The sequence below is a fragment of the Colletotrichum destructivum genome, chromosome 2 (assembly GCF_034447905.1).
Source record: "Colletotrichum destructivum chromosome 2, complete sequence".
NCBI classification, from domain to species: domain Eukaryota; kingdom Fungi; phylum Ascomycota; class Sordariomycetes; order Glomerellales; family Glomerellaceae; genus Colletotrichum; species Colletotrichum destructivum.
In genome coordinates, this window is record NC_085897.1 from 2,725,974 (window position 1) to 2,751,033 (window position 25,060).

Genomic DNA, 25,060 nt, shown 5'->3' on the forward strand with positions numbered 1-25,060 from the left:
CGTGAGGTCCGGCAACAACGTCTCTGGCCTTCGGGGTGCTCATCTACATATGCTGTTCTGTTTTGTTGTGGACTCAGTAGCCGCATGGTTTCGTTTAGAGAGGATAGCCCCTCGATCTATCTTGGTAGCCTAGTATCAACCTCTAAAAGCTTAGATGGAGGTCTTCTGCGTTTTGGACATCGTTACCCAAGACAATTAGTCACATTCTAAAACGACATTGTGGGGAGATGCGCTGCTTGTACCGCGATTTGGGTTTTATTGAAGCGATTGTAACATAGATGAGGATTAGTGTGGTTAAATTATGTTATCTCCTCTCATTGTCTGGACCTCTCGCCTCCACGAGATGACTGAGTAGAAGTCTTGATGCCAAGATGGCATGTGCTTGTAGTCTGGCCGGGCGAACTCCGACCCCGTTTTATTTAACTGATTGTATTGTAAAGAAAAGTTCTTGGCTCCCTACCCAACCTGCTGCTCCAAGCTACATCTTACTTCCGTAAACACATCCTACAAATAGCACTAACAACTAGAAGCCCAATACTCGGTCTCTTATCTAGAGGACTTGAGTATGTGTTTTAATATGGATGTGTCATTCTTATCCAAGATTACGAGAAAGGATTCAGCAGAACAGAGACTACCCAAACGATACGGTATGCTTTGCCTTGAATTGCAGATTGGCGTGCGTAGTTCCGCCAAACACAAATTGACATGGATTTTGACACCCGACTGGAGCTTCATATCCATGGGCCATAGTTATAAGGAAACATGAAGCAGGGTTTTACGCGCTTGAAGGATCTCCTCTCTCTCCCCTGCTCCCTCATCTATCTCGAGGTCCTGAGATATCATTGACGGACTAAGAAGACCCCGTTGGTCCCAAACTGTCAAGATAAACCCCCTATCACCAGATCAGGAAGACGGAGAACCGGAGACAGAAGTTCTTGTCTATTCATACCTATCCTTTGTTGAACCCTTCCCCCCTGTGCCACGGGCGCTGACACAGGCCAAGCCAGACACGCACTTCTTCGTGTATTCAGCGCGGAGGCAACGATGGCCCGGCGAGCCGATGTTTGCAGCGTCTGTTGGGGCCGATATTGGATGGGTTTAGAGACCAATTCGTCGGATCCACGATGCGTCGAGATCTTGCAGGACGAGGGAGTCCTCGAGCGTGGCTCCTCCGCCCAGCACAGAAACTCGCGCCGGCCACCTGTCACATTTGGGTGATCACGGCCGCTAGGGTTGGCTATGATGATGTGAAAACTTCCATATACTACTCACAGTAATAGAAGATAAGATTTGAGTCGCTATCTAGGTCCCACAGGTTGTCTTGGATCCGGGGTCGAATGTTGACCCATGTTTTAGAGAGAAGCACAACATAACATATTATCACACAAAACGCTTGTTGCCGGCATATTTCGAATGACACGGACTTAGAAATATCAGCTGAATATAGAAAACTAACCAATTTCATACCCCGAATGTAGCATGCAGATTGTTAACTTACTAGCTACCTTCGAGGTGGATTAGGTTGTCCGACCTTATTACACTATCCATCTATGTATGTATAGAAAATCATGATCCATACTAGTACGACGTGCAGTTTTGCAAACACCCTTTTCATTTGACCGTGACGTAGACAATGGTTTGACGTTTGTCGACGAGCCTTCTCATAAGCCAAAAACGAAACAAAGCCGGCCAGGACGTCCGTCGTCCACAGACTAATGATTCACAAAAATCAAGACTGCGCCGAGGGGGAATCGAACCCCCGGCTCCCCGACGCTGCTGGATGGCAACGGAGAATTTTACCACTAAACCATCGGCGCTGGTTCATGTCTTATGAGCCGGGTCTGAGACATAATATTCGACACCAGATCTCGTCGCTCAACGTTGCTGCTCAGAAGGTTGAGCAGCCATCGCCGTGGAATTTCCGGCGAGACAGAGTAGCAGAGCGTGAAGCATGAGCCATATTTTCGTGACCCGAGCTTCGTTGTGTTGAACGTCGTCTAGTTCTCATTTCCTGAAAAAAAACCCACTGAGGCCAATTCTCAGCAAGTCCTCCGCGAGACCGATTAAACAATGCAGTCAGCAACCTCTGATTGATGCATGTGGAAATGCCGTTTGCGTACTACATGGGCCTGAGACCATGCGCGAAATATGACTGTGTCAATGCAGCGCAGTTGAGTCAACTGCATCCCGTCTGCGAAATTGGCGACACCCCGAGCCCGTAGGAATAGTTGATTGGAGATGACTCATAATGACAGTGGCCTGGGCGGCCCTCCTGCTGCTTGTTTTGTCAGCTTCACAGCTGCTGTCAGCGGGCAATTGCCACGCCAGCAAGCACCTGCACTCCTGGGGAACTTTTTTTTCCAAAGTTTTAGCGGGTCTACTCCACCCGTCCGAACGATCGAGTCCGGGCCGACATCAAACGCCTCCCAAGGGACTTCACTTGAATTCCATCCCGGCCGTGCATCTTTTTAAAAGTCGCCTCCCACCCCGTGGTTTGGGAACCCAAGTGAAAGGGGAACTCTCCAAGGTCTCTCAGCTCATTCTCTTCCTTTCGCTCACGTTCACTTTCCTTTGCGAGGGCGTAAGGCCATCGGACACGTTTTGTTTTGCCGCCTAATCTGGCAGCACTCGTACGAAGACGCTGTATTTCAAAAAGCGCAATCACAATTTCATCGACTCATCACTACATCGACACTACGGCGAGCGATTCAGTCATGTCTGAAGGCGGAACGGCGCAGACTCAGACGCAGACTCAGCCGAGTTTGTCGAGCAGAGGAGGTTCTCAATCTGGTCGGAGAAGTAGACCAGGACGAGGAAGAGGTGAGGGGGGCAACGGCCGTGGTGGTCGACGGGGTGGCGGCAGGAATGCTGCCCCCCAGCCCCAAAACCAAGACCAGTCAGCTTCGGCTCCCGAAGTTGTACCGGTCAGCGCATCAGAGCCCCCGTCGACCGGCTCGGGGAGGAGGAGCAGAGGCCGTGGTGGCGGCGGCGGCGGCGGCGGCGGCGGTAGCGGAAGAGGTGGCCGGCGGGGTGGTGCTGTGCGTGGTGGTGCCGTCTCTGGAACCCAGCGGACATTCGGCGGCAGTTTGACAACCAATGCCAATGTGGATGAATCAGAGGGGCTGGGTCTGAGTGCAGATGCTCCCGATTTCATTCCCGGACAGCCACTGGTCCAAAGAGGGTATGTTGACACTTTCTATTATACCTACAGTCGTAGAGGCTGACCGAACTCCAGCAAGCAAGCTTCGAAGCACAAGAAGCCTCAATATCCGCTGGCACCAAAGTCTACGGCCGCAGACTTGCCTACACGCCTTCATGAGGACATCAGCAACGGACAGTATGAGTGCGTTATCTGCTCGAGTGAGGTACTGCGACAGTCTCGCGTATGGTCTTGCGGCCTCTGCTGGACGGTGTTGCACTTGACGTGTGTCAAGAAGTGGTTTACGAGCCAGCTTAAAAAGGACGACGACACGCGATCTTGGCGCTGCCCAGGCTGCAATTCCAGTTTGACCGAGGAGCCCTCGTCTTACCACTGCTGGTGCGGCAAGGATATCAGTCCCCGAAATGTCCCTGGGCTACCTCCTCACTCTTGCGGACAAACCTGTTCGAAACCTAGAGCAACTTGCCCGCACCCTTGCTCCCTCGAATGCCATGCCGGCCCGTGTCCGCCTTGTACCTTGATGGGGCCAACACAGTCCTGCTTCTGCGGCAAACATGAAGTTACGAAGCGATGCAGCGAGACGGATTATGGAAACGGATGGAGCTGCAAGGAAATCTGCGGAGACTTGTTACCATGCGGCGAACATTTCTGCTCTACTCCATGCCATCCCGGTCTATGCGGCAGTTGCGAAATCCCCATGCAGGCGAGATGCTATTGCGGCAAAGAGCACAAGGAGATTCCATGCGACCGGCGAGGCGACCTTCAGATGTCATTCAACCATGGTCAAGTATCCAGCTCCGACTCTGAAGACATCTCCGATGACAGCTGGTTTGACGGATCTTTCGACTGCGGCGCGACCTGTGGAAGGAAGTACGACTGCGGCCTCCATGAGTGCGAGAAGACTTGCCACCCTCAGGACGAGATATCGGCGCACTGTCCGTCGTCTCCCGACGTCGTTCTGGACTGCCCTTGCGGCAAGACGCCTCTTGATGAGCTTCTCGACCAACCAAGACAATCTTGCCGAGACAAGATCCCCCACTGCAAAAAGACCTGCGATAAGGTCCTGTCTTGCGGTCACCGATGTCTCGATACATGCCACACCGGCCCGTGCAATCCTTGCTTCCAGAAGGCGGACATCTCTTGCCGATGTGGCCGAACCACGAGCTCTTCCATGTGTCACCAGGGCGATATCGCCAAGCCCATGTGCATGAGGGTTTGTCAGGCCCAGCTCAACTGCGGCCGCCACAAGTGCGGCGAGCACTGCTGCCCCGGAGAGAAGAAGGCCATGGAAAGACAGGCCGCGAAGAGAAAGCACAGACAGCAGCAAGCCCCCGATGAAGTGGAAGCGGAACACATCTGCCTTCGCGTCTGCGGAAGGACCTTGAAGTGCGGCACTCACCAGTGTTCCCAGATCTGCCATGCTGGACCATGTCCAAGCTGCCTTGAAGCGGTCTTCGAGGAGATTAGCTGCGCATGTGGCAGGACCGTTCTTCAACCCCCCCAGCCATGCGGAACTCGACCCCCTGAGTGCCGCTTCGACTGCAGGAGAGCACCGCCTTGTGGCCACCCCACGGTCAAGCACAATTGTCACCCTGATGATGTCGCTTGTCCCAAGTGCCCGTTCCTCGTGGAGAAGGACTGTATCTGCGGTAAGCAGAGGATGAAGAACAGGCCGTGCTGGCTGGAGGAGGCTCGTTGTGGACTCCCCTGCGGCAAGAAGCTCAAGTGCGGGTAAGTCATCCAGACCACACGCATACAGTTGACACAAACTAACCAGATCTCAGCACCCACACCTGCAGAAAGGAGTGCCATCGTCCAGGCGAATGCGAGGATGCTGAAATCCCCGGCTCTCACTGTGCCCAGTCCTGCGGCAAGACTCGCAAGTCCTGCGAGCACTCATGCCAGGACGCCTGCCATGCGCCCTATCCATGCAAAGAAGACCGCCCGTGCCAAAGCAAGACGTTCATTACCTGCGACTGCCAACACCGCAAGAAGGAGGTTAAGTGCCTCGCCACCAAGACAAACCCGACGCCGGAGCGCGACACGCTCAAGTGCGACGACGAGTGCCTCCGCCTGCAGCGCAACCAGCGCCTCGCCGCTGCCCTCAATGTCGCCCCGGACCACACGGACGACCATATCCCTTACTCGGAGACGACCCTCAAACTCTTCCGCGAACTCTCCTCCACCTGGGCCCAGAACCAGGAACGCGAGTTCCGCGTCTTCGCCTCGGAGCCCTCGGAGAAGCGCCTCCGTTTCAAGCCCATGCCCTCCTTCCAGCGTGCCTTCCTGCACGCTCTCGCCGAGGACTTCGGCTTCGACTCGGAGAGCCAGGACCCGGAGCCGCACCGCCACGTCTCCATCTTCAAGACGCCACGCTTCGTGTCGGCGCCCAAGAAGACGCTGGCGCAGTGCGCCAAGATCCGCAGTGACGCCGCAAAGTCAGCCGCCTCGGCCGCCGCCGCCGCGTCTTCGTCAGCGGCCACCGCCTCGGCACCGGAACCCTTCAACGCCCTCCTCCTCACGGCGCCGCGCTTCGGTCTGACCATCGACGAGATCGAATCTGCCTTCGCCGATTACCTCAAGGCCCACAACCACCTCTCCTTCACGACCTCGTTCCTCCCCTCGGAAGAGATCCTGATCCGCGCCGTCCCCGTCACGTCGTGGGGGACCACCCCCTCGGCCGTCGAGTCCACCCTCGCGTCCCTGAAGCCCGTCGTCGCCCGTACCGTGACGAAGGAGGGCATCGCCGCCGCCGCCATCATGGTTCACGCCGACGCGAGCCTCAATGTGCTTCGCCGCGAGGGCGCGCCCTCAGCCGACGGCAGCAGCGGCGGGTGGAACGCTGTCGTGGGCCGCGCTGCGGCGCAGCGCAGGACTGTCGCGCCCAAGTCTGCAGCGGACGCGCGGCCCGCCAGCGGCTTCGTCAGCTTCTCGAAGCTGGCGCGGAAGAAGGTCGTCGAGGACACGGTCGCGGATGACTGGGAGGCTGCCGCCGACAGCGACGAGTGAGGCGAAGCGATGGCCTTCGGCCAAGGAAGTTAATCTCCTGCGAGGGTGGACAGGGAGATGCCCGCATTGCGTCGCCCTTGCTACTCCACCCTCACCTTCGACGGTATCAGAGGATGAATGAGTGAGGATGACAAGAACTGCGAGGAGTGTATTGTCAAGAGCTGGTGATATGCTGCAAGGGGGAGGCGGGCTATCGAGCCACAGGAATCGGATCAACAACTGGATAAAACATCGTTATCTACAGATAGGAAAACAGACAAAAGAAGAGAAAAAAAAGAAAAGAATGGTCAACCACCCACCACCTACTTGCTTATGACCCCCCGTGCAAAGTACCTAATGAAGGGCGTATCTGTTAAACCGTCCCCTCGCGAATGCAAACCACCCCCCTGGGTTTGTCCTATTCCCCCCATGAACCCCGCGATATCTTACATCCCAACACTGCACAGATGAAGCCTCGAGCTCTGCCACGTCAGAACGCGACCACAGGATCGACGATCCAAGAATCCCTTAGTGGGGAGGTGTCAAGGTGGATGGGTGGGTATTCGTAGTTAGGAAATAGGTCACAGCCGGAAAACCCCCCGGAGGCCCTTCGTTGGGCAGGGTCAGCCCTGCCTCTTTGATGATGGCGATATTATGGACCTCTCCATCCGCCCTCAACCTCACCATGGACGGCTCGTCAGCACAGGCGGCCAAGACCGAAGAAACAGAAACAGGGCCGCAGCAGCTCTGATTCTCCAAACATGGGCTCTCCCGTGGTTTACGGTAAAAGGGGTGCCCCTGTCGTACCTCTTCAAGAAGCCCGTCAAAGTGCTCGCATCCCGGGACCGTCGACGTGGATCCCTCGCCTCACTTCACAAAATCACAAAATCACTGGCAGACAGGCCGGATGATCGTGCTCGTTGCTTCATTATATTTAATACTGCGTATACAATGTGTTGTCACATCCCGGTCCGGCAAGGGAGCGGGGGGTATCATTCTCATAGAACCCAAAAAGGGCGATGATGGTGGTGGGGGCCGGAGGAGAGCGCGCCCGTCGTCGTGCCGTTTCCCGTTCCTTGCTGCTCTCCCCTTAGCCACGCCGCCGCCGTTCAGGTCGCGGCTCCGTATCTTTAGCTTCAGTCGCTCGGGGGCGGGCTCCGACAGTGTAACCGCCTGGACACAGCGGTGAAAACGGATTCTTGGTCCGCCTCTTCTTTTAGTATTCGGGCCACGTGTCGCTCGAACTGTTCTTCGGACTGCAGAAACTCTTCCTAGAGGCGCTGCTTCTCCTCCTTGCTCGTCACGCCAGTGACGTCTGCGAGGAAGTCTGAGATGGCCTCGAAATAGCCTTCCTCCAGCACGCTCGAATTGTGGTCGCCCGCAGGCAGGGTCTTCCAGATTTTGGTGGTCGCAGCAGACAGCTCGTAAAGCTGGCGCATGTGACGGGGTCTAAGACAGACGTTAGTCTCCAAGAGGTAACAACTGAGAACGAGTAACCGTTGTAGAGAAAACCATATCAGACTCTGGTCGTAAGTTCAAATCAAGCGCCCCGAAGGGCTCATATTTTGTGGGTGGTGACTTAAGATCATCATATGGGTGATGGGAGGACAGGGAGAGAGAAGGAGCGCTGCACTTACGGTACGATCTCGTCCTGCAAACCCGAGAGAAAGAGAATCGGCACGGACGTGATGCTAGGTATATGCGATTCGCTCGGCCACACCTGGTGACAAAGGAGTGTGAAGTACTTGGCCGGCGGTAGAATGGACGGAATCAGCTTGCGCATGGAGAGGAAGGTGTTCTCCAAGACCAGGCCGGCAATGTCCCCATCTTTTTGGTTCTTGGCAACCAGCCTGATGCCAACGGCGCCGCCCAGACTTTGTCCGTAGACAATCAACTTATGGTTGCTCGTCTCTGCGCGAGACCGGAGGTAGTCGAGGGCGGTTTGCGCGTCAAGGTGGAGGCCGGCTTCGTCGGCCTCTCCGGTGGATAACCCGTAGCCGCGATATTCAAGCATGAAGACGTTGCAGCCGATAAAGTTGATGAGCATGCGGGCGATTGGCAAACGGTGGCCAATGTTGCCGGCATTGCCATGGAGCATCAGGATGGTAACATTGGAGTTGTTCCCGCCGCGCGGGCCCCGGATGTAGAATGCCGACAGCTTCTCGCCATCATTTGTGGGTATGACGAGCTCCTCGAAATCCTTGATACCGAACTGAGAGGGTCTAGGGACGTCGGTTCGAGAGTTTGGGGGCATGTGCGAAGGGTAAATCAGAGCCCTGCGGTGGCGCACAGTCGAGTTAGCCTTGTGTGTGGAAGGGGGGGGAGGTGCGTCACATGGACTCGTGGCACAACCTACTTTTGCTTGAAATAGAGCAGGGTGGTCAAGACAGCCGCGATACCCTAGGTAGAAGACGAGTTATTAGCCCGGGGCACTAAGGAAGGCGGCTGAGCCATGACCTCGGGCGAGGGACCAGGAGGAGGGGTAGCAGACAGGAAGATTGAAGTATCGGTGTGAGAAGATGGGCAGTCCGTAGGACGAGGAGGCGGGAATGGCCATACCGTCGAGGCTATGGCTGGTAGCCGCATGTATGCACCAACAGTACTGAGCATAGAGGCCGACTGCTCGAGGTAACTGTTGGAGGACGGCGATGGAGGATTGGGAGCAGACATGGCGAGAAGAGAAGAAGTAGTTCTCTAGACCGGGGCAGGAGGGAAAAGGCGGAGGAACGATTATATTTCGTTACGGTTGCTGGACCGGTCGGTAAGCCCTTGAGGGGAGGAATGGGGACGTGTTTGATGGGGAAGGCAAGGCCCGAAGCGAGGAAAGCGGTGCAGAATCCAGGAGAGAGCGGAGCCTCCACGTTCGCGGAGGCGGTGGGGGTAGCGAGGCCGATGCTAGCTGGGTACAGGTACCCTGAAGCGCAGATTGTATAGGGGCGGGTACCGCAGCGATGTTAGGTTCGGGCGAGTGTCGGCGTGAGGCGACAATGGACCTTGACCTGGGGGGGACCTGGTAGTCGCACACCTGACCGGCGCCGATTCTGGACAAAGACTGAAGCGGCGAGCAGATCGAACAGAAAAGGATGAAGGAACGAAGAGGGTCGTGGGCAAAGCGGAGCTGTCTGTTGGAAACCCTGGACGCTGGACGCTGGCTGATGGCAACCAACCCGAGGAATCGGGAACGATGTGACTGTCTACTTATGACTTGATTGAGCCAAGCCCAGTATTGACAGAACGCCTCTTGGCAAGGTGCCGTGTTTCGGTTTGCGACCAGTCGTGAAAGCGAGGATTGTACGGATAGGGGGAGCAACAAAGGATGACGATGGACGACGGTGGTGCGGTTTGTCTTTAGCAAGGCCGCATGATGCAGGTCAGGAGGCAACTGTGCTGAGACGGGACCTAGCAGCCGTGCGGCCGGGGATGGATGGCCGATGGCAGTCTACAATGGGTGGTCGGGGCGGCGTCGTTGTAGGGGGACGCCAGGACGTTGTGGCGAGATTCCCGAGGCTTGTCGATGCTGCGGATGACCTGATTTTGCGGTTGCCGGCAGCACTGCTTCGGAGGTGCTGGGCATGAGGGTGGAAGATGAAGAGACACGCAGCCAATGCGTTCGATGTCAACGATTGTGGAGGATCAAGGCGGACAAACGAAACGAAATGAAGTGAAGCGGTGGATATAGTTGCCTCCCTTCCTTCCAACAACACCAACAGTAGAGATCTTACAAAGTATACTTTTTTTTATAACTATTCCGAAAGCAAACTTATTTTAATTTTTGATAACGATGTTGCATGACTGGCAGCAAAGCATGAAGAGAAAGAACACTGTCAAAACTCACAACGTCGAAGGGGGGATGAATGGATGGATGGCATTGGTCCGTCGCAACACGGACAGCCGCGTTGGTAATTGAGTGTGTTCTCATTACGTCTGTTTATAAACGCGGCCAGTATGAAGAAATAAACAACCCTTCATTTTTAATCTGCATTATCCATATGTACGTTGGTGAGAATGCCAGGGGCGCTTCGTGGATCAACATCTGCGTTGGGAAAGCGATGCTTGCTGGACCTGCCTACATTCAATCACTCAAAGCAAATGGGGGAAAGCACCTCTCGTCTCGTCCATTCGCTCTTTCCAGCTGGATATATCTTGACCCGTCTCCACCTCATGGGAAAGAGAATTGGAAGGATTGCATCGCTTTGACAGGGAAGGAAGCAACAAGAACTCGGGAGTGAGACCTGGTGGGGGAGGTTCTTCCCTGCCTCCACCCTAATTTTGGGCCCATGGGTGCGCCTGAGAGATGTCCGGTGACCCAGCGGCAACTGGCGATTGAGTACCCGTACAACCCAGGCGGGTTCCCATTTGGGGGTTGCGGCTTCAGACTTGATTTTAAGACATTCAATAACAGATGCGCTGCTTTCAAGATGACATCTGACACCCTACGCCGTCACCTCATCCGCCCCCCCACCGGTGACATTCATTGCAGTGACCGTCTTTTGAGACCCCAAGGTACCCAAGACAAAACAAGACAAAATACATTCGATCCTCTTCAAGTTACCCGCAAGGGGCTCGATGGTGTCGTCTTGGCCTTGTCTGAGCTTCGAGCTGGCGCTGAACCTTGACTTGGCGCCATACTGTCCGAATGAGGATTGAAATGGCATGCTGTTCTTTTTAACGGCAACACTTTTGGCCACAACCCCAACAGCATCATCTCCTTGATGCCCACAGGGCAATCTCATGTGCGCTTAACCTGCTACCAGAGCAAAGGGAGGACGTCGGCAGGAGGCCGGACCCCAACGCAAAGAGCAACTTGCAAGCAAAAGCAAGAGCAAGAGCAATGGTGAAGGATTCATGCAAAGGCAAGGCACAAGCTGAAGCGGGACGGAATGGCGGAATCAGGAACAGCCCCCCCTCCCGATCTATTCTGGTTCGAGATTCATCTGCTGATATGCAAAAAGCCCGCCGCCCACCTTCATCCATCCCATCCCCCTGAGCGACAACGTCAACTTTAGACGCGCGCTTTGTAGGCCGTGGCGCCGCGTCGCTGAAGACTTGCTTCGTCCTGCGCAAATTGGCGATGCACCGTGGACGGGGGGGCCGTCATGCAGCCCGCTAATCAGCGTACCGTAAACGATGTGACGGGCAAGGTCGAGGCCCCCAACACGGCGGCAGCAGCAGGCGTTCCATTCCTCTGGGACATTCGTCGTCATCTGCAGTGATTCGCAGCAGTGACAGCGACAGCGGCAGCGTCCACGACGGACAGGAGCGGAGACGGGAGCTTTCGACCCCTGAATAGGAGCAGAGGATCCTCCTTCGTCTTCCTCCTCCTTCTCTCTTCACTTGCGCCCCTGGCTCCTAACTCCCGTCTGGCAAGTAAGGGGGTTTCTCCCGTGAAACCGCGGCAGGACGGGAACGGGTAGGACGAAGGACAGGCCATCTCCATCGACCTACCATCCCGAGATGATGGACGCCGTCGGGTTGGCCACATAGCCTCCATCATGACGACATCGCCGTCCATACGAAGCCAGACGAGCTCTCGCTGCGATGCAGAGTGGGTGTACGTACGGACGTGAAGCCGAACGTAAGGCGACGCACGCTGTAAGCAAGTCCAAGTGCCTGCGTTGGGGTCACGGCAGCGGCCAAAGCATAGTTTGCGTCCACCGTCCTAGCTATGCATCGCTCTCCATCCCATTTCCACCTTCCACCTGGCCTCGCCTTGTAAAGAAGCAAGCCAAGAGGTGCATCGCCTCGCGAATTGGGAGTTGCGTCAATGCGAGCGATGGGTCCCTCCGTACAGTCCCTATCACCTTTCGTCCGTCCTTCAACTAGCCTAAAGACTGGAGTGAGGCGGACGGATACGATCACGCCTACCGTTGTCGCTCTGTCGTGAACGATTGGCTGACAAGAGTAGGAGCTTCCAGATGTGAGCCAATCATACTGAGGTCTCAGCCAGATTTTGGTTTCATTGGGCCAAATGGTGCGAATGACCTGTGGTTCCCCTGGGATACCGCCTGAAAAAAAACAACCAAGGGGTGTGAGCTTAGAATCAGCATGTCAAGCTGCCCAACCCAACTGCATATGTCCATTTTCTGGGTCCCCACGCGGAACAAAACAGAGTGGAAGCGGGACGCGAAGGGAGAGGGAGAAAAAAAAAAAAAAAAGGTCCCAGAGAGAAGGGGAAAAAAGAAGAAAAAAATAGACTGCGAAAAGTTTCGGCGGATTCCACTTTGTTTGCATAGAATTTGCAGTGCAGCAAGGAGCTCTCCTTCACCCCATACCATCACCACTACCTATTTACTCAGTCACCTTTTGATTTTTCCGCCTTTCCTGTCATTGCTGTACGAATAGACCTCTGCACCCAGCAGCTCGGCACGCGCAAAGCTCTACGGTTCGGACGACACAACAGCGCCTGAGCAATCTAATCATTGAATCCAATAGTTCTCAGCACGACCGACCCGTCCGTCTCTAGGGTAATTCTGCACCAAGAAAAGCCTTTCGACGCCATCGACACGCCGCCTCGTTTCTTCACTTGTGTGTCGGCAACACACGCATCGCTCAATTTAAGACTCAGCCCGGCTCAAAACGTCTGTCTCTCTGCCCGAAAACCGACAGGAGACACAGGAATTCCCAGTCTTATTAGTCGCTCCTCGCTGCTCTACTGCAACATACCGCAGTCACCCTGAGACCCCGTCACATCTCTCTCCCGTCTAGGACAATCATTGTGCCGCGTTCCTGCCGCGCCGTCGCCCTCAGTACCACCTGGCTTGCCTCTCTCACAAACCTGAAGCGCGAAGCACGACCTCTCTCACCCCTCCATTCCCATCCCTCCCCTTCAACCCCCCTGCAAGAGGCGCCCCCCTTCAGACCCCTCCAAATAAGGGATTGTTCCAACTTTCGAGATCGACAGCGCAGCTACGTTCTTGAGACGCGAAACAACAACACGGGGAGAAGCCCCTGGCACCTCGACCTCGAAGCTGAACGACGCTGGATCCCTTCTTTCGTGCTCCCCTCCATCGTCTCGTCTCGCCATATCCTTCCCTACCCTCGTCCCCTCGTCGCTTGGGTTGCTTTTCCCGCCGCCAAAGCGCGACACCTCCCTCTTCCTTACCTACCTTATCTCACACAACTCACTCACTATCACACCATCTCCGGGCTGTGTCTTTCAAAAATCCGCTAGTTTCTCGCACTGCCGCTACGGACTGCCAACGCCTCAACTCGGCCTTTTCAAAGCTCCCCAAAGCTCTTCTTCCCTCTGTCCCTCTGCTGGTACAAGGCACGTCCCGGCTTGCATAGCAGCCCACTTCTCGACGATCCCCTAAGCCCATCAGTCCAGCCCAGTCAGGCGACGCTCTGAGTCTGCGTTCTGCAAATCCGCATACCTGCATAAACACACCAACGGCAGAAGAGAGACACGCTCACCCTCTTCGCCTCCCATTATCGCCGTCGCCGCTGCCCTCACTTCCGCTTCCGTTAAATACCGCGACTCAGTCAAATCCCGCTCTCTGCCCAACGTCCGCGCCCAATAGGATCCCATAGTAAGGACAACACATCATCTTACAGCGCCGCTCTCTTCACCATGGTGTCCTTCTCGTGTGAGGTAAGCCACCGTCGCCCTCTCTTTCACTTCCTCTCTCTCCCTCTCTCTTGTCTGCCGCATTCATTCTCCCCTCCCCCTCCCCTCCCCACCTCCCGATACCCAGGGTCCCCCTTTCCTTCTTCTCCATACCTCGCCCCCGTCTGCAGCCCCGAAGATCCCCATGTCGTCTTATTTCAACCCCAGAGGCCTGACATCACATCCTCACACCACACACCACACGCCTACCGCATTGCAAGACATCACGGACACACCCACACACACCCCTTCAACAACAGAAGCAAACCACACCCCTAACCCCTCCCACCTCCCCTTGGATGCCGACTTTAATAGCCACTGTCTCGTCCCGTCCCTCCCTCGCCCCCAGACCATATCACACACCCCTCTTCAAACACGCAGAATCCAATAGTCTCTCTTCTCCGATTCCTGCGCAACATAACTGACCTGTCTCCCTCTGCCACAGTCGTGTGGTGATGTCTTGACCAAGAAGAAGCTCGATCCCCACAGAAACCGTTGTCGAGGCGCCACCTTTACCTGCATCGACTGTATGGTATACTTTCCCGGCACTGAATATCGCTCCCATACCGTAAGTCGTACCGCGCCGTCTCTTCTAACCAGCTGGCCATGATGGCAACGACGTCCATGCTGGTCGTTCTCCGAACTCGTCCTGTACTAACTAGCCAACAGAGCTGCATGAGCGAGGCCCAAAAGTACCAAGGTGCTCTCTACAAGGAAAAGAACAACAACAACCACAACAACAAGAAGAACAAGACACACAACAACCAGTCTCACCCCGCCCCCGTTCACGAATACGAAGCCATGGCCCAGCACGCCTATGTCGAGGAGGTCCCCGACGCCGAGTTCGAATCCTTCCCCTACGAGGCCAGCGACAACGGCAACTCGCCCGTCGAGCTGCTCCCGGAGGCCCCGACACCCCCCTCCGCAAACGAGGGCAACGTTAACGTTTTTGACTTTCTTGACCCGTCTGCAACGCCCAATGCCTCTACCCTGGGGGCGAAGGAGGTGACCGAGGAAACACAGCTTGTGCGCTACGAATATGAGGCCGAAGCCTACTTGGACGATGATGGCGCGATGATGAACGAGGACCGCCGCGCCCTTGTGCAATACGGCACTGGGCCGATCCCCACCGCGGGCTACGAAACCCCTGCCCCGAAACACGAGCGGAGAAGGAAGGACGGCAGCGAGAAGAAGGACAAGAAACGCAAGCGCCTCCACGTCGATACCGACCAAATGATGGTTGACGCCCCTCCCACCCTGGCTCATTCGGGCCTGACGGGCGGTCTGAACCGTATGATGCGCCCTGCGGTCTTCCCCCCCTCGCCCGACTACTCCGGGGGCGACGTCGCCGACCCCGGCCTTACCAGCCCGCTCAGGAAGACAAAGAGCTCCAAGCACAAAAAGGAGGGAGGCATTGGTAACAACCTTCTCGGTCTCCTGAGCATGAACAGCGCCAAGACCAAAACCAAGACCAAGGCCAAGAAGCGCAAGGTCTCGTCGTCCACCAAGAAGCACTCCCACCACCGGTCCGACGGCGAAAAGGCCCCTAAGCTGATCGAGTACCGCCCGGGCTCCCGCGACAGCAAGAAGGACGAGGATGGCGACGACGAGGGACAGATGGTCGTCTACCGCCCCCGCGCCGACCTCTTCTTGTCATTTATCAACAAGGGTCCCGAGAGCGAGCGCGGCTGCAGTATGAACAAGGCCCTCAAACGCTTCCACCGTGAGCGTTCCTCTTCCGAAGATACCCTTGGCAAGCTCTCTGAGGAGAAAGAGCTCTGGCGGTCGCTGCGCCTGAGGCGCAATGACCGTGGCGAGATTGTCCTCTTCGCGGAATGAGAGCCTTTGTGTATGCAAATCCGCCGTGATTTCAGGATGCGACGAGGCGACAAGGCGGTCATTGTCCAGGGCGGACAGGTCAACGGGGTGTTTAAACTCATAAAGGACACGGAGTTTGAGCGTTTCTACTAATGTTTTTTTTTCTTCCTCTTCCTCTTCTTTTCATATTCCCACGCCGATGCTTGAAACGCACTGTGGCACATGATACCTACACGATGGACGATGGTCATCGTAAGCCCGGAGGGAAACGGGCTAGGGAAGATTGGGTGGGGCTTGACCGTGAAGGTCTGATCTACTTGGGGCAGAGACATACTTCTTTCTATACTGGTTCTCACATTTTTGATGCTAATCTCATCGGTCCATCCACAACCACACGCCCCTAGCTGGTCTTTGATGGAAGTGAGCATGGAACGATGAGACGGTGCCGTCTTTCTTTCGATCTTGTCTGTATTGAGTAGGAGTGTTCAACCGATATCTCTGTTCGCGCTGCATTTCCTACTGGAATCCGGACGGGGAGTTAGAGAGGTAATCAAAGGAGAAATAGAGAGAGAACGAGCTGAGAGGAAATTTGCGACTTTGGCTTCATGGTACATATATTCTGTCTTTTTTTTCTCTGGCCTTGTACAATTCCCATGCGCGAATGCCTTTGAATTGTTTAGGGGGGGAACCAAAGAAAGGGGAAACCTCCCAAGCTTGCGTTGTCCACCAGTTGATAGAAATTCCTTCGATATACAAATGCCACCACCCCCACTCTTCCGTACTTCACTGGAGACGAATGATCATACAAGACGCGGAATGATGGTACAATTTTCGTAGCGCCGATGCAACAGCAAGTTTATTGGGCTAAAAAGAAAGAACGCTTTTGCGAAACAGCCCTGCCCCCCCATCCGCCCTTCCTATCTTCCAACCAACACGTCACGCAACCCGCAGCGGCAGGATATGCTGCGCCATTGCCTCCCTCCTGCAGAGCGGGCACTCGGGCTTCTCACGCACCCAGTCGCCGATGCAGGCCCAGCAAAAGACATGGCCGCACTGCGTCGCCGACGGGTCCTTGAGCTCCTCTAGGCACAGCGTGCACTTGCGCTGTGCGGCGCCGGCGATGTAGGCCATGACGGCGTCGTCGGAGAGGTCGAACCGCGCGCCGGTGGCCTCGGGAACGGCGGGGGTGTGTGTCACGACGGCGACGTCAAGCTTGGCGCCGGGGGCTGTCGTCGTCGTCGTCGCGGCCGCGTCGGACAGTAGAACGGCAGTGTTGGCGGCGTAGGCGTTCGCGTCGAGGGACACGTTGACGGCATGGGGTCCTGCGGCGCGCTCGCGGGCGTCGGCATTGAAGGCGCGGGTGGTGGAGAGGTCGGAGATGGTGGAGCGGACGTGCAGGTAGGACTGGACGGCAAGCTGGGCGACGAGAAGGACGCCGAGGACCTCATAGCCGGCGCGGTCAGGGGAGTCCGGGACGCGACGGGTGAAGACGTAGCGCAGGCCGAGGAGGCGCTTGGCGAGCTCGTAGTAAGTGCCCGTGAAATAGAAGACTGCGAGGGTGGCGGCGTGGAGGGGCGCGGCGGAGGTGATGGAGGGGAGGTTGGCGAGGAGGTATGCGGCGACGGTGGCGCGGACGGACGGCCTGGAGTCTGGGCTTTTTGCGGCGGCGGCAGAGGAGGAGGTTGATGATGAGGAAAGCGCGATTCGTTCGAGGGAGGAGCGCAGGCGGGCGCGGACGGAGGGGAGAAGGCGAGCAAGGAGGTGGGGGAGGAGGACGGAGGAAGCGATGTAGGCGGCGCGGCGGGGCAGGGTCGGGAGGGCGCCGGCCGGGTCGTGGGATTCCGGATCGGAGCCGACGTGGAGCTGGACGAGGTCGCAGTACTCCTCGCCGAGGGTGCGGTTGCCGGGCAGGGTTGTGAGGCCGAGGTAGAGGGTGTCGGCGAGGAGGGTGTGGAGGGACGTGGAGGCGTGGGCGGAGCGGGCGCCGAGGAGGAGGCGGTGGAGGGAAGTCAAGGTGTTGGAGAGGTGGCCCTTGTAGTAGGCGTCCTTTTGGTGGGCGCGGATGATATCCGGGGCGGAGGCATAGGGGTACGGCGAGGAGGGAAGGGTCGGGTGTCGTGATGGTGATGGTGATGATGATTCCGATGTCATTTTGGAGGGTTGCACGTGCGCATTGCGCGCGATTGGCGGTGCTTTTTTTTGAGGGTTTAGATTTCGTGCTCGATTGAGGGTCTGCGTATGTGGCAGTTCGAGGGAAACCGGGAGGTCTGGTTTATATGGAATTCGTTTGTCGGGGATGGTCGTCGAGTCGTGGTATCGTGAGTGGGAGAGAGAGGTTGAGAGGTTGCGATGCTGGGTGTTGGTGGTTGAAGGTTTGGACTTTGAGCCGAGGCGCTTTGGCTGGCGCTAAGTGCCGGGGGCAGCTGGGGGAGCTCGGCCGGCTAACGTCAGCGCTCATCCCGCCAGAGTGTGTGGCTGGTCCGGCGCCGAAGTGCCGGGATTCGATGGCGGGGGTACTGGCAGGGGTTGCCACGATAGAGTGCGCTTCGACAGAGTAGAGTGCACAGTCGCCAGACAGAAGTAGAACACGCCGTTTTGGGGTCGAAACGATCGCCACGGTGTCTTCATTTCTACTTGAAATTGTGAGTTATTTCGGTTGCACGTGTTGAGCCTGAATCGCAGGGGGACTAACAGGCCCAAGTAGGCCTCTCTTGGTACCTAGGTAAGCGATGTTAAAGATCGCTGCATGCTCATGTGGGGATGCTAACACACGATAGCGCACGAGGGGTTGCAAACACTTGCTAGGTTTTCCCTCACATCTCAACCTCAAACCTGCCCGAGACTTCTCCGAGTTGACAGTGACAACGTCTCAGATCACTAGCAGACAACATTGAGAACCAGATCTGCCAACGGCCGAGTACTTCAGCCCCGAGGGAAACTTTTGAACTCGTCCGAATTTCTGGATGAGTCATCTGTTCATCCCAACCACCAAAATCTTATCTCGACTACATGCGAGGGGCATCCAGATCCGCTTTGCGAATCTCACTGTGAGTCGCGACTAAAAGTCCCTCGTCGGTTGGCTTTCACACAAGACCGGTCTAACTCACCGCCGGGAGCTAGACAACTCATCTCGCAACATGGGACATCTCATTACTGTGGCGACTTGTTCGCTGAACCAGTGGGCCTTGGACGTGAGTCTCCGCAGGTCTTGAGCACTGTAACGTACGAGAGACATATACTTACCAAGGCTTGGCCTAGTGGGAAGGCAATGCTGCCCGCATCGTTGAGAGTATTCAAAAGGCAAAGGCTGCTGGTGCACGATTGCGTGTCGGACCGGTGAGTTCCTGGTCTTCGCCTGTATCGGGGTTGTGGCCATGCCAATTTAGAAGTTGCATAGTCACAGCCCTATCGACTCAGAGACAAGTCCTCGCCCAGGAATCAGCACCACTGACACTCAACATAGGAGCTGGAAATCTGCGGCTATGGGTGTCTTGACCACCTCCTCGAGCAGGATCTCTACCTGCACTGCTTCGAGATGCTGCGCCGCATCCTGCTCGACGAGACCTGCCACGGCATCCTCCTCGATATCGGCATGCCGGTGCAGCACCGTAACCAGCGCTTCAACTGCCGCGTCTTGTGTTTGGACGGCAAGATCCTCATGATCCGTCCCAAGATGTGGCTGGCCAACGACGGCAACTACCGCGAGATGCGCCATTTTACCCCTTGGATGCACCCGCGCCAGACCGAGCAGTACCATCTGCCCCGCATCCTGCAGGACATCCAGGGCGCGACGCACGTCGTCTTTGGCGACGCCGTCGTGTCGACCCCAGACACGTGCTTCGGCGCCGAGACTTGCGTAGGTTACTGAGGGCCATAGTGGCCATGTTGCTTGGCCTCTTTGCTGATCCTTGGAACAGGAGGAGCTCTTCACCCCGAACGCCCCGCACATTGCCATGAGCCTCGACGGTGTCGAGATCATCACCAACTCGAGCGGCTCGCACTTCACCCTGCAGAAGCTCGACACCCGTCTGAAGCTCATCATGGAGGCCACCCGCAAGTGCGGAGGCATCTACCTCTACGCCAACCAGCAGGGCTGCGATGGCGACAGGCTCTACTACGACGGCTCCGCCATGATCCTCGTCAACGGCGACGTCGTCGCCCAGGGCTCGCAGTTCAGTCTCAACGACGTCGAGGTCATCACCGCCACCGTCGACCTCGAGGAGGTCAGGGCCTACCGCTCCGCCATCTCTCGCGGTCTCCAGGCCGCGCGTTCCGACGCCAAGTACGAGAGGATCCAGACCTCCTTCGAGCTCAGCTCCGAGGACGAGGATGCCGACATCATGATCACGCCCTCGCCCCCTATCAAGCCCAAGTTCTACTCCGTCGAGGAAGAGATTGCGCTTTGTGCCGGCTGCTACTTGTGGGATGTGGGTGACATGACCCGGCTCGATTATCATTCATCACTGACTCCTGTCTTCCCGCTAGTACCTCCGAAGGTCCGGTACCGCGGGCTACTTGGTGCCCCTGAGCGGAGGAATTGACTCTTGCGCTACAGCGAGTATGTACCCGTCGACATGACTGACTCCTCCCTCCAGCCCGAAATGTCACTAACCCACACACTCTAAAAAAAAGCAATCGTGTTCTCGATGTGTCGCATCGTCATGAAGGCCGTCGAGGAGGGCAACCCCCAAGTAATCGAAGACGTTAAGCGGCTCGCGAAGTACGACGGCGAGGGCGTCCTGCCCAAGACGCCGCAGGCCCTCTGCAACCAGATCTTCTCAACCATCTACATGGGCATGAAGACGCAGAGCTCGGCCGAGACGCGGCAGCGCGCGCGGGACCTCGCTGAGGCCATCGGCAGCTACCACATCAACCTAGACATCGACGACGTCTACAACGCGCAGAAGAGCCTCGCCGTCAGCGCCCTCAACTTCGAGCCCCGGTTCAAGGTCGAGGGCGGCACCCAGCAGGAAAACCTGACGCTGCAGTGCATCCAGGCGCGCATCCGCATGGTCACGGCGTACGAGTTCGGCCAGCTGCTGCCCACCGCCCGCGGCAGACCTGGTGGCGGCGGTCTGCTTGTGTTGGGCAGTGCCAACGTCGGAGAGGTGAGTTGGCCGTGTTGTCCAGTTACCGTGCCGTTACTTACTTGAGTAGTCTCTGCGAGGATACTTTACCAAGTGAGTGGTCCATGGTCTATGAATTTCTTGAGAAGGCAGAACAGCTGACATGGTCGTAGATATGATTGCTCCAGTAAGTCAGGAACCCGGACGCGACCTGCCGACCGAGTACCCCGGCATTGGATGTACTGGCCTTGTATTCAATGAGACTAGAGCCACGCCAGGATGATAACTCTTTGCTATTGGGGACAGTGGCAAGCTAACATGCTCTAGGTGCCGACATCAACCCCATCGGCTCGATCGACAAGGCCGACCTCAAGCGCTTCATCGCCTGGGCCGAGAAGGACTTTAAAATCCCTTGTCTGCACGACTTCCTAACGGCGGTCCCGACCGCAGAGCTTGTACGTTGCCATCCATTTACACGCAACGGATGTGACTTGAGCTATACGTCTGCGACCTCACAGAGAGTGAACCGCTGACGCGACCGCAAACAGGAACCCATCTCGGAGACCTACGTCCAGAGCGACGAGGTCGACATGGGCATGACCTACCAGGAACTCACCATCATGGGTCGCCTCCGCAAGGTCAACAAGCTCGGCCCGTACGGCATGTTCCAGCGCCTCGTGCACGACTGGAGCATCGACCGCAAGCGCGGGCCCGAAGACGACGCCCCGGCATACGAGCCCAGCCAGACGGCGGACAAGGTTAAGAAGTTCTTCCACTTCTACGCCATCAACAGTGAGCCCCCTCCTTGTATTAAGGCTAATGCGAGATGAGATGTCGCAGAAATCTAACCAGTGGACAGGACACAAGATGACGACGCTCACGCCGGCTCTTCACTGCAACGATTACTGTAAAATCCCCTTTTTGACCCCCCCCCCCTTACTCGGTGTCCCAGCTGACTGTGCGAAAAGCACCCGACGACAACAGATTTGACCTGCGCCCGTTCCTGTACCCCCCATTCTGGAAGAGCTGGAGTTTCAAGAAGATCGACGCCGAGCTCGAGAGGATCGAGAAGCGGAGGGCCAAGACCAAGGCGTAGAATCGTACATAGGCTGCATAGGTCCCAGCCGGGATAACAAAACCCTGGCCTGGCGTGCTGGGTTTTTTTGCTTTTTGTGGCGGGATTCAACAATAGAAGCCTCGAAAGAAGTTCTGGAGGCAAGACAAAATCGCCCTAATATCGTCGGTGTTTCAATTCTATATTTCCCCCATTGGTTGTGCACAGGGAATTTCAGACGACCCGGAAAGCGAAGCTCTGATTCGTCGTTGCAGAGTGTTCGTCGACGGGGCCCTGTCCCGGTCGACGGGGCCCTGTCCCGGTCGACGGACCTTGTATCCCACGTGCCCGTGGCCCCCGCGCCCCCGGTTTTTCCTGCCGTGACCCGCCCCGATCCGAGCCGCATCCGCCCACGTTCAAATCCCCAGCTCCATCACTATCGGCGTCAACCGTACCGCCGCCGTTTCAAGCTCACCGAGGCTCAGCGGTTTCGTTGGCGGTTGGCGATGCGTTCGGCGGCGCGCCTCCCCGGATCTGTTCATCGTTCCTCAACTACCGCCGCGGCTTGAGGGGAGGAGCCAAAAGGTCAAGATGGTTGGTAGGCGATTTTTTGCACAGTGCCCGAGTGTATTTGAAAATATTTTTCTCGTCACTTTCTAGCATCATTTCAGCACTGTTTGCTTTAGATATCAATCGGTGCTTTCAGAAGGTTAGACGAAGGACATCTGGAAAGCAACACCAGAGCTGTTCAGACATCGGTGCTTTCCAGGTATCAGAGTTGCTTGGACATGGGAAATCCAAAGCTATGCCCGGTAACACTCCAGCACTTCACAGCCAGATAAACTGATTATAAGAAGGTCATGTCTGCCGATGCTGTTGGAGCACAAGATGAGCAGTTTGTTTTTGGTGGCCGAGTCTAAGGCGTTACCGTCGTTTTGCGCTGGGACAACAAGACTGACTTGCTATTCGACCGTCGACCATGGAGGACACACAAATTGATTCGTCAGCGTGCCGTATGCTTGCTGTTGTGGGCCGAAAAGAGAAAATGTAGTCTTGGCACTGGTCAAGACTGTCCGATGTTTGCAACACGCGTCACGATTTGAACAGGGGACGAGTTGGTTCACTCTCACGTTCGCTTGGGGACTATCGTAAATTGACACCCATGTCCTGGCTCTCATTCGCTTGGGGCCTCTTGGAGCTCCACATCGCAACGGCTCAAAGAGGCAGCTTCCCCCCATGGAAATGCATATGCATGCTGGTTCCCATCGTTGGAAGTCAGTTCAGTTGGTGCTCATTCAACCAGCCAACGAGAAATTCGAGCAAAGTGTCAGAACACAAAAGCCCCCCCCCCGTTTCTTTCGAGAACATGGTGCTCGTCCCTTGAGCTTCAGATGTCATTGACATTGGCTCACCTACTCTTCACGCCTTACTGGCCATGGCTGAATCCGGCCACACGATTGTGCTTACCCCCGGAGACGAGGTATCTACTCCAATGATCCGACTGACGTCTGAAATGACGATTAATCTCGCCTTTTCCGTACAGATCCCTGATGACGCCTCGGAGCTCGACGTGAGTTTACGGCTTCCGGATACCCCCCTTTAAAGTCTCGTCGTCTCGTTCATAGTGTAACACGCTTGCAGAGCACTGCCCCATCAAGCAACAGCATCACCAGCTCCATCATGGACTATCGTCACGAGAACGGTAGAACCTACCACAAGTACAAGGACGGCAGTGCGTCACACCTGGTCACCCCCTTACCCCCTTCCACATGTTCTGACCCGAGGCAGAATACATCTTTCCCAATGATGAAAGGGAAACCGAGAGACTGGGTTCGTACCGTTTTGTCCAAGCCGCGAGGCGGTTTGCGTGAGCTGAGGCTGAACTATGAGAACTAGACCTGCAGCACGAGATTTTGACCTACACGTTCGATGGCAAACTCGGGCTGGCTCCGCCCTGCAGAGAAGACGCCAAAGTCGGACGTGTCCTCGACGTCGGGACGGGCAGCGGTGTATGGGCTATCGAATTTGGCGACTTGCACCCCGAAGCTGAGGTAGGTTGGGCTCTGTACGGCAACGACATGAGAAGACTTGTTGCTCACACGATGTCTGCCAGGTTCTCGGCGTGGACCTCTCGCCTCCCCGTCAGGAGTTGTAAGCAGGCCTGTCCCTCGCGACCCGAAAGAAATAGAATGTGCCCAGAATTCTGAAATTTTCGAGGTTAGCGTCCCCCCAAACGTCAGATTTGAGATTGACGATGTGGAGGAGGAGTGGATGCACTCGTCGCCGTTCGATTACATCCACAGCCGGTTCATGAACGCGAGCATTGCAAACTGGAAGGAATACATAAAGAACTGCTATGAGTATTTTCCCCGCCGAAGTCGTCTCCTTTACACGTGATTAACGAGAGAAACAGCAACCTTGCTCCTGGCGGATATCTAGAGCTCACGGAAAACCAGGTTGACCCTGTCTCAGACGACGGTACATTCCCCCATAACTGTGCCATAGACAAGTATGTCCGAGCCATCCAGGCAGCTTCGGAGAAGATGGGGCGCACTTTTGTTGATGTCCCAACTCTTAAGAACGTCATGGAGGAGGTCGGCTTTCTCAACGTCGAGCTGCGGCAGTACAAGTGGCCCATGAACCCATGGCCCAGGGAGGAAAGGTAGTGTGATACTGCCAGAGCCTACCCTTGCAGGAATCTCATGCGCGTACAAACTAGTCCACAGGTACAGAGTTCTTGGACTCTGGTGCCTGGAGAACTTCAGTAAAGCCCTCGAGGCCGTGTGCGTGGCACTATTCACGCGGGTGTTCAACTGGACCCTCGTTGAGGTCAACGTTTTTCTTGTCGACGTCCGTAATGATTTGAGGAACCCGAATTATCACGCCTACTTTAATATGTCAGTATACCGCCTCTTTGCCTGACCCATGGCTGTTGTTCGGTGCTGACAAGGGTGGTGCAGCTACTGCCTCGTCGGCCGTAAACCCGGGAAGGAGAGTGTTGGTTGAGCCTCAGTGGCTAGCGATGAAAAAGAACACGTTGAGGCGTAATGGAAACCCACCATATAAAGTAGCATTATACTAGAAATTGTTATTGTCGCAACGCTTGACGTGAGCCAAGTTTGTTTACCTAACGAATTGATGTCTCCCACGTTTTTAGGTTAATGCCGATGATGCTTTGAGTATTCCGGCTTTTAGGAGGGTGATGCTGAATGGTGCTTTTTGTTGGTGTGTGGACTCGTTCCCGTGTCAACAGGAACCTGGCACTTGAGGGCGACAGCAATTGGTTGGGGGGAGGAAGCAGAAAGGCGTTGTCGAGATTGAAGGCCAAGAGTTGTGGATACACGTGTTGTCGTGGGTCGGAGGGTGAA

At 56.1% G+C, this 25,060-nt stretch overlaps 6 protein-coding genes across 6 annotated transcripts; 4 read left to right on the top strand and 2 right to left on the bottom strand.

Moving 5' to 3' along the window:
- Nucleotides 1-2,432: 2,432 nt before the first annotated feature.
- Nucleotides 2,433-6,468, top strand: CDEST_03054 (Putative Zinc finger, NF-X1-type, R3H domain, transcription factor NFX1 family). Its single transcript, XM_062919213.1, has 3 exons — nt 2,433-3,181; nt 3,236-4,891; nt 4,945-6,468. The coding sequence occupies exons 1-3, from the start codon at nt 2,715-2,717 to the stop codon at nt 6,167-6,169; spliced, it is 3,348 nt and encodes a 1,115-aa protein (XP_062775264.1). The 5' UTR covers nt 2,433-2,714; the 3' UTR covers nt 6,170-6,468.
- Nucleotides 6,469-7,059: 591 nt separating this feature from the next.
- On the bottom strand, nt 7,060-9,039 carry CDEST_03055 (Putative serine aminopeptidase, S33, alpha/Beta hydrolase). Its single transcript, XM_062919214.1, has 4 exons — nt 8,708-9,039; nt 8,505-8,548; nt 7,786-8,424; nt 7,060-7,597 (listed from the first exon to the last, which is right to left on the bottom strand). Exons 1-4 carry the CDS (start codon nt 8,816-8,818, stop codon nt 7,420-7,422), a joined length of 972 nt encoding a protein of 323 aa, XP_062775265.1. The 5' UTR covers nt 8,819-9,039; the 3' UTR covers nt 7,060-7,419.
- Nucleotides 9,040-12,368: 3,329 nt separating this feature from the next.
- CDEST_03056 (Putative Cell growth-regulating nucleolar protein) lies at nt 12,369-16,504 on the top strand. The gene is made up of 3 exons (XM_062919215.1): nt 12,369-13,739; nt 14,200-14,322; nt 14,424-16,504. The coding sequence occupies exons 1-3, from the start codon at nt 13,719-13,721 to the stop codon at nt 15,591-15,593; spliced, it is 1,314 nt and encodes a 437-aa protein (XP_062775266.1). The 5' UTR covers nt 12,369-13,718; the 3' UTR covers nt 15,594-16,504.
- A 1-nt stretch (nt 16,505) lies between these two features.
- On the bottom strand, nt 16,506-17,930 carry CDEST_03057 (Putative Zinc finger, RING-type, peroxisome biogenesis factor 2/10). The gene has a single exon (XM_062919216.1). It carries the CDS (start codon nt 17,721-17,723, stop codon nt 16,509-16,511), a length of 1,215 nt encoding a protein of 404 aa, XP_062775267.1. The 5' UTR covers nt 17,724-17,930; the 3' UTR covers nt 16,506-16,508.
- A 447-nt stretch (nt 17,931-18,377) lies between these two features.
- Nucleotides 18,378-21,883, top strand: CDEST_03058 (Putative carbon-nitrogen hydrolase, NAD(+) synthetase, rossmann-like alpha/beta/alpha sandwich). The gene is made up of 13 exons (XM_062919217.1): nt 18,378-18,619; nt 18,693-18,763; nt 18,831-18,908; nt 19,036-19,428; nt 19,490-19,999; nt 20,058-20,130; nt 20,205-20,680; nt 20,730-20,752; nt 20,812-20,825; nt 20,966-21,093; nt 21,187-21,430; nt 21,498-21,545; nt 21,607-21,883. The coding sequence occupies exons 2-13, from the start codon at nt 18,710-18,712 to the stop codon at nt 21,732-21,734; spliced, it is 2,169 nt and encodes a 722-aa protein (XP_062775268.1). The 5' UTR covers nt 18,378-18,619; nt 18,693-18,709; the 3' UTR covers nt 21,735-21,883.
- A 1,189-nt stretch (nt 21,884-23,072) lies between these two features.
- On the top strand, nt 23,073-24,820 carry CDEST_03059 (Putative S-adenosyl-L-methionine-dependent methyltransferase superfamily). The gene is made up of 9 exons (XM_062919218.1): nt 23,073-23,172; nt 23,236-23,262; nt 23,334-23,424; nt 23,481-23,522; nt 23,589-23,747; nt 23,806-24,052; nt 24,106-24,354; nt 24,419-24,589; nt 24,653-24,820. The coding sequence occupies exons 1-9, from the start codon at nt 23,128-23,130 to the stop codon at nt 24,696-24,698; spliced, it is 1,077 nt and encodes a 358-aa protein (XP_062775269.1). The 5' UTR covers nt 23,073-23,127; the 3' UTR covers nt 24,699-24,820.
- The last annotated feature ends 240 nt before the right edge of the window (nt 24,821-25,060 follow it).

What these genes read in the sequence shown, in the direction of transcription:
- CDEST_03054 (XM_062919213.1), top strand. Translation starts at nt 2,715, where the DNA reads ATGTCTGAAGGCGGAACGGCGCAGACTCAGACGCAGACTCAGCCGAGT. An exon ending in CAGCCACTGGTCCAAAGAGG is followed by an intron (nt 3,182 to 3,235) that starts GTATGTTGACAC and finishes ACCGAACTCCAG; the next exon opens with CAAGCAAGCTTCGAAGCACA. An exon ending in GGCAAGAAGCTCAAGTGCGG is followed by an intron (nt 4,892 to 4,944) that starts GTAAGTCATCCA and finishes ACCAGATCTCAG; the next exon opens with CACCCACACCTGCAGAAAGG.
- CDEST_03055 (XM_062919214.1), bottom strand. Translation starts at nt 8,818, where the DNA reads ATGTCTGCTCCCAATCCTCCATCGCCGTCCTCCAACAGTTACCTCGAG. An exon ending in TACCAGCCATAGCCTCGACG is followed by an intron (nt 8,549 to 8,707) that starts GTATGGCCATTC and finishes TCTTCTACCTAG; the next exon opens with GGTATCGCGGCTGTCTTGAC. An exon ending in CTGCTCTATTTCAAGCAAAA is followed by an intron (nt 8,425 to 8,504) that starts GTAGGTTGTGCC and finishes GCGCCACCGCAG; the next exon opens with GGCTCTGATTTACCCTTCGC.
- CDEST_03056 (XM_062919215.1), top strand. Translation starts at nt 13,719, where the DNA reads ATGGTGTCCTTCTCGTGTGAG. An exon ending in TGGTGTCCTTCTCGTGTGAG is followed by an intron (nt 13,740 to 14,199) that starts GTAAGCCACCGT and finishes CCTCTGCCACAG; the next exon opens with TCGTGTGGTGATGTCTTGAC. An exon ending in CTGAATATCGCTCCCATACC is followed by an intron (nt 14,323 to 14,423) that starts GTAAGTCGTACC and finishes ACTAGCCAACAG; the next exon opens with AGCTGCATGAGCGAGGCCCA.
- CDEST_03057 (XM_062919216.1), bottom strand. Translation starts at nt 17,723, where the DNA reads ATGACATCGGAATCATCATCACCATCACCATCACGACACCCGACCCTT.
- CDEST_03058 (XM_062919217.1), top strand. Translation starts at nt 18,710, where the DNA reads ATGGGACATCTCATTACTGTGGCGACTTGTTCGCTGAACCAGTGGGCC. An exon ending in CGGTCCCGACCGCAGAGCTT is followed by an intron (nt 21,094 to 21,186) that starts GTACGTTGCCAT and finishes GACCGCAAACAG; the next exon opens with GAACCCATCTCGGAGACCTA. An exon ending in TCTTCACTGCAACGATTACT is followed by an intron (nt 21,546 to 21,606) that starts GTAAAATCCCCT and finishes CTGTGCGAAAAG; the next exon opens with CACCCGACGACAACAGATTT.
- CDEST_03059 (XM_062919218.1), top strand. Translation starts at nt 23,128, where the DNA reads ATGGCTGAATCCGGCCACACGATTGTGCTTACCCCCGGAGACGAG. An exon ending in TACATAAAGAACTGCTATGA is followed by an intron (nt 24,053 to 24,105) that starts GTATTTTCCCCG and finishes CGAGAGAAACAG; the next exon opens with CAACCTTGCTCCTGGCGGAT. An exon ending in CCATGGCCCAGGGAGGAAAG is followed by an intron (nt 24,355 to 24,418) that starts GTAGTGTGATAC and finishes ACTAGTCCACAG; the next exon opens with GTACAGAGTTCTTGGACTCT.